General features: G+C 34.2%; 1 protein-coding gene across 1 annotated transcript; it reads left to right on the top strand.

Moving 5' to 3' along the window:
• Positions 1–1720: 1720 nt before the first annotated feature.
• On the top strand, positions 1721–2119 carry LOC137742854 (calcium-binding protein PBP1-like). The gene has a single exon (XM_068482800.1). The coding sequence runs from the start codon at positions 1721–1723 to the stop codon at positions 2117–2119; it is 399 nt and encodes a 132-aa protein (XP_068338901.1).
• Positions 2120–5210: the final 3091 nt, after the last annotated feature.

The following is a 5210-nucleotide window of genomic DNA, read 5'->3' as shown; positions in this document are numbered from 1 at the left end:
TATTGCTAGTCCATTGTGAGGCTAAGCCCACTCCCCCTCCCCTTTAGTATATATAATATCATTTGTTCAAAAAACAACAATCATTTGACAACTAATTTAAACACATTATTTTGGGTGTACAAAAGGCCTTTTTATAACTGGTATTATACGCCTCTTAAGATGTTTTGAATGTGTTTAAAAATAAAGAAAATAATATTTAATAAACAACTGATTGAATCACATTATTGCTAGCCTATTGTGAGATACTAATTAAAAAAATGTACAAAAAGAATTAATTATTAAAAAAACACTATTAAAATGACAAAAATACCCTTTCATTATTTGGTGCATTATTTTGGGTTGCTTTTGAAAATTTTTGTTTTGGGGCATATTGGTCCAAAAATATTTGTTGAAGTTTGTGACCTCAAAAAAAAGTTGTTGGCTTTATATATAAAGATTAAAAAAAAATAATAATAAGGGGACAAATTAATTAAAGTAGTCAGAAGTTAAATTTCAATTGTCAAACTAATAAAACCAAGCATCTATGATACCGAAAATATTAACAAAATAGTGGACCACTAAAAGATATTAATGACATAATGACAAACTGATTAGTTCAGATTTTGAATTATTGAAAATTACCGTTTCGGCCAATTTCCCAAGAAAAAGGAAAAAAAAAAAAAAAAAAAATTCCTAGAGTTAGTACAAACAGACTTTTGGCTTGGCCACGACGCTCCCACTAAATCAGCCAAAAGAAGGAAACAACAGCAGCATCACTCCTAAATTTAAGGCAGCTAGGTAGAGGTTTTTTTTTTTTTTAAACAAAAAATATTATCTCTACTAATTAATAAAACATTCATTGTCAATCAAAATCTTATGAAATTACCAGTTTAACCTTCTAATTAAAACCGAATATGAATAAGAAATATGGGGCAAAAATGTAATTTCACACAACCAAATTTTGTTTTTTTTTTCAAGCCTCACCTAAATGTAATCCTATTATATCTCTAATTAAAAAAAATTATAAAATAATAAAATAATAAATAAAAAAAACTTCCTACTCCCACATTATCTATCACTATCTTCCTCTCTCCTTCTATTTCAAAAACAAAAATAAAAAAATTTCTCACGCACTTTGTGTGTACCCATATGCTAGTATAAACTAAGAGGAGAAGGTTGTTAGCTTCACAATGAGCTAACAATAATGTGGTTCAAATTTATCTTTGGCCAAAATCGAACCTAGAACCTCTCACTTATAAGTTAAGAGGAATGTTACTAGACCGTAATAGTAAGTAGTAGCTAAGTAGAGTATTTAACAACAATTTATTTAAATTTTTTAAAGCACGAAAATAGTATGGTTAATCTGTAATTTCCTCTCCTAAACTGAGCTAAAGTTTATAACTTTATAAACTTGGGCCAATAATTAAGCATAAAATCCCCGAGATCCCATGCAGCTTCCAGGAAGGAGATGAGCTCATCACAGAGCCAAGGGAAAAAGAAGCAAATAAAGAAGTTGCTGCTAACAGTTAAAAGGAGCTACCAAGAAAGTCACAATAATAATTTATTAATATTATTCTCCTTAAATATTCGCACCACAGCTCATCACTCCTCAGTCCTCACTCACTCGTTAATAAATAGCCCCCCTCCGGCCTCCATATTCTCCATCATACATATCTCTCAATTAGGTTACAAATCAAGCTTTCGATCATTTTAGTTTTGAATACTAATTGTTTTATTAATCATGACAGCATTCGATCATCATTATCAAAACATGATGACTGCAGTTGAATTTGTAGACTACTTTCCATCCATGATTGCAAGGTTGGGAGACGAAGGGTTTATAGGCGAGCTTTGCAACGGCTTTCGATTGCTGATGGACGTGGAGAAGGGGCTCATCACTTTTGAGAGCTTGAAGAGTAACTGCCTTCTGCTGGGATTGCATGACATGGGAGATGATGAGCTTGTGTGGATGTTGATGGAGGGTGATTTGGATGGAGATGGAGCTCTCAGTCAGATGGAGTTTTGTATTCTCATGTTTAGGTTAAGTCCAGGTCTAATGGATGGATCTAGGCAATTGTGGATGGAAGACTACGATCATCGTCGTGTAAATGATCATCAAATACATGTAGGCTTCCAATGATCAATGTATTGTCTTCTTGTCTGTCTTTGGTGCATCTTCTTTAATTAATAATGACTTTGATCATGTTATATCAATGGTTGTACGTACTTTGTAATTTGTGAATTTGAAGATATCAATCTTTGTACGAGAAAAGTTGGTAAGTTAGCAATTTTAGTTCATTATTATGTTATAGTATTTTGCTATTTTATGTATTAGGATTTTCTAATAGAATAAGATTCAGCGTTTGCAATTCGTTTTTCTTCTTTTCTCATCCTTTGATTTGTGTAACATATATATGTCTAGTTCAAGCACTCATATGCTATATGTACTTTTAAGTACTTTCTCCTTGATTTAATTACATATTGCGATGTCAGTATAAATGCTTGCTGGTTCAATCCCAATTAGTTGACATGCATGGGAAGCAATGGTGCTATAATACTTACGCGTAGTTGAAGATCATTATCCGGCCCTTGGCACAACTCTTGAAGCTTCCTGAACCTCAAAAGCTAATAAGGTGCTAATTTACCCACGAAGTTCAAATAAGTATCCTAATCAGTTGGATTCTGGCTTTTATAGTTGTGTGTGGTGCCTTCTATCCACACACCCACATGGAAAAAAGGAGTAATTCTAATATTTCATTGGTAGCTACAACTAGGTCAGAATGCTGGAAATGGTCTTGTAATATTAGGTGACATGTCCACTGAAAATAATGCACGTAAAGTAGACCTGCTACCAAGTCATTTTATTTATTTGGTCCGTGTTGATATGTCACAAACTGTATTTTTAACATGTCACTGTTAACGAATCACTAAGCTAACAAATGATGAGGAATGATCAACCCTAACCGCTTGGTAACAGTTTGTTAAGGGATGAGCCGCTAACAAAAAAAAAAAAAAAAAAAATTGATTAAAACTCTTTTAAATCCATGATTTAAACTTATAATCTAGAGACCAAGACAAAGTATTTATTGAAATAAGGGATGGGTCCATGACACCATTTCTTTACATAACTTTTGACACAAGTTTTTGTACAGCGAGCTCCGTAATGTATTTTAACGATTCGAACTGTTTATCTTTTAGAACATCATTCATAAATCATCATTGCAAAATATAGACAAATTCAAAATTATTAAGACATTTATTTGTGGTGTAGAATAGAAAATGGATGAATATGGTTTTATAAAGAAACCCTAAACACTTAATCCAATGATCATATGATTTTAGATTTGGGTTTTTGGTAAACTTGATATTTGAGGATAGACCTAAAAGATAAGTCATTGAGATCGTTGAAATACATTAATTACGAAGTGGGTGGCACAAAAACCTATGTAAAAAAAGTAGTGACGCATATCCATTGGAATCTAATATGCATAAAACAACACAATACATCTCTAAACTAAGAAAAAACACAAGAATACAGCTCCATGGAAAAAAAAATTAAAAAATTAAAAAAATGAAAAACAACTCCAATGCAAGAAAATTAAACGTGACAACATCTTCTTTCAACCATAGACTTGCCGGATGGAAGTGTAACACCCTCTCGAGGGCAGGGAAATTGACTCTTATTGAGGCTTCTCTTTCTGGGCATGCCCTATCATGTTTGTTTTTTGTTTTCCTTGTTCTCCTAAGTTGAACCCCATTGCTCGGCTTTCGGAAAGATGTTTGTACCCCAAAAGATAAAGGTGGCCTGGGAATCAGATCCAATAAGCATTTTAACAAGGCAGCCATTGCTAAGCTAGGATGGAAAGTTCTTACTGATCATTCCGATTGGTCAAATCGTCAAAGCTAAATATTTGAGGAATGGCAACTTCTTTTTGTGTCGAAAGAAAACTAATCACTCGCTTTCTTGGAGAGGTGTTCTGGACACCAGAAATATTCATTACAGAGGAATTAGATGGATTGTGGGCAACGGTCACTCTATTAATTTTAGGGGTTTTAATTGGATGCTTCCTTATCCTCTAGTTAATCTTGTCCCTCATGATCAAAGTTCTCAGCTGGAATGGTCTCTTACTGTGGACAATTTTTTCTGTAATCATTCTTGGAATATTAGTAAGCTTCGAAATGTTCTCCCTTCTCATATTGCATGTCAACAAAGTGATAGCAGTTCCTCTTTCCTTGATCTGACATGGATGGTGAATTTCTTTGGGGCCCCTCACCAAATGGCATGGAAAATATTATATAAAGTCCGCTTCTGATATGCAGTCAGTTCATCTCCCTCCCCATCAACAAGTTAACTTGCTCAAAAGGATTTGGAGGCTTATTCCTCCCAAGATTAAGGGCTGGTTTGGTATTGTTGTGCTTTGAAAAAAAAGCTGTTTCTGCTGTGCTGTGAGAATAAGCAGCTGTGAAATAAAGCAGCAGAGTGTTTGGTAAACTTTTTTGTAAAAGTGCTTTTGAAAAAAAAAAGCAGTATTATAGTGTTTGGTAAACTTTTATGTAAAACAGATGTGAAAAAAAGCTAGTTTTTCAAAGCTGGGTTTTGCAGCTTCTTGTTTTTGGCTTTTTTTCATCCAAAACTGTGAAAAAAAGCTGAAGCTGAATGTTTACCAAACACAAAAATAGCTCCCAGCTTTTTTTTATACCAGTTTTTTTCAGAATCACCTCAGTACCAAACCAGGCCTAAGACTTTTTCTTGGTTTTCAGCGCACCAAAGTCTTATTACCAGAGGAAGACTTCACAGGTTTATTCCTCAAATGAATCCTAGGGAGAAAACTTAGGTTTCACCATAACCATTGGCAATATCAGGAAATAGTCCAACTTACTTGTAAGTCCATCTAAGGTCATTCCTCCCATTAATGTGGGATTCATTATCAATATGCCCCATGTGACGAATTTTTAAGCCTAACATGTGGATAACACAAACAGGGTAATATGGAGCACATGTGACTGTTGAGCTTTATACGTGGGACAACTAGCTGTAATATCACGAAGAAGGTCTCACCATAAAACTATGAAAATATGAGGAGTGACCTAACTTATTTATAAGTCCATGCAATGTACCTTCTCCCACTAGTCTGGAATTCACTCTCAACATCTTACATGTGCTCTTTGTTCCGAGGAGGTGGAGGATATGGATATCTGTAAGTGGACTGCCCTTTCGCTAGACAAGTTTG

Source organism: Pyrus communis, chromosome 8 (assembly GCF_963583255.1).
Source record: "Pyrus communis chromosome 8, drPyrComm1.1, whole genome shotgun sequence".
In the NCBI taxonomy this organism is placed as follows: Eukaryota; Viridiplantae; Streptophyta; class Magnoliopsida; order Rosales; family Rosaceae; genus Pyrus; species Pyrus communis.
Note: the sequence above shows the minus strand (reverse complement) of the source record. Positions and strands in the feature narration are given on the sequence as shown.

Bases quoted from the DNA above. Each gene is read 5' to 3' on its own strand.
- LOC137742854 (XM_068482800.1), top strand. From the start codon at position 1,721: ATGACAGCATTCGATCATCATTATCAAAACATGATGACTGCAGTTGAA.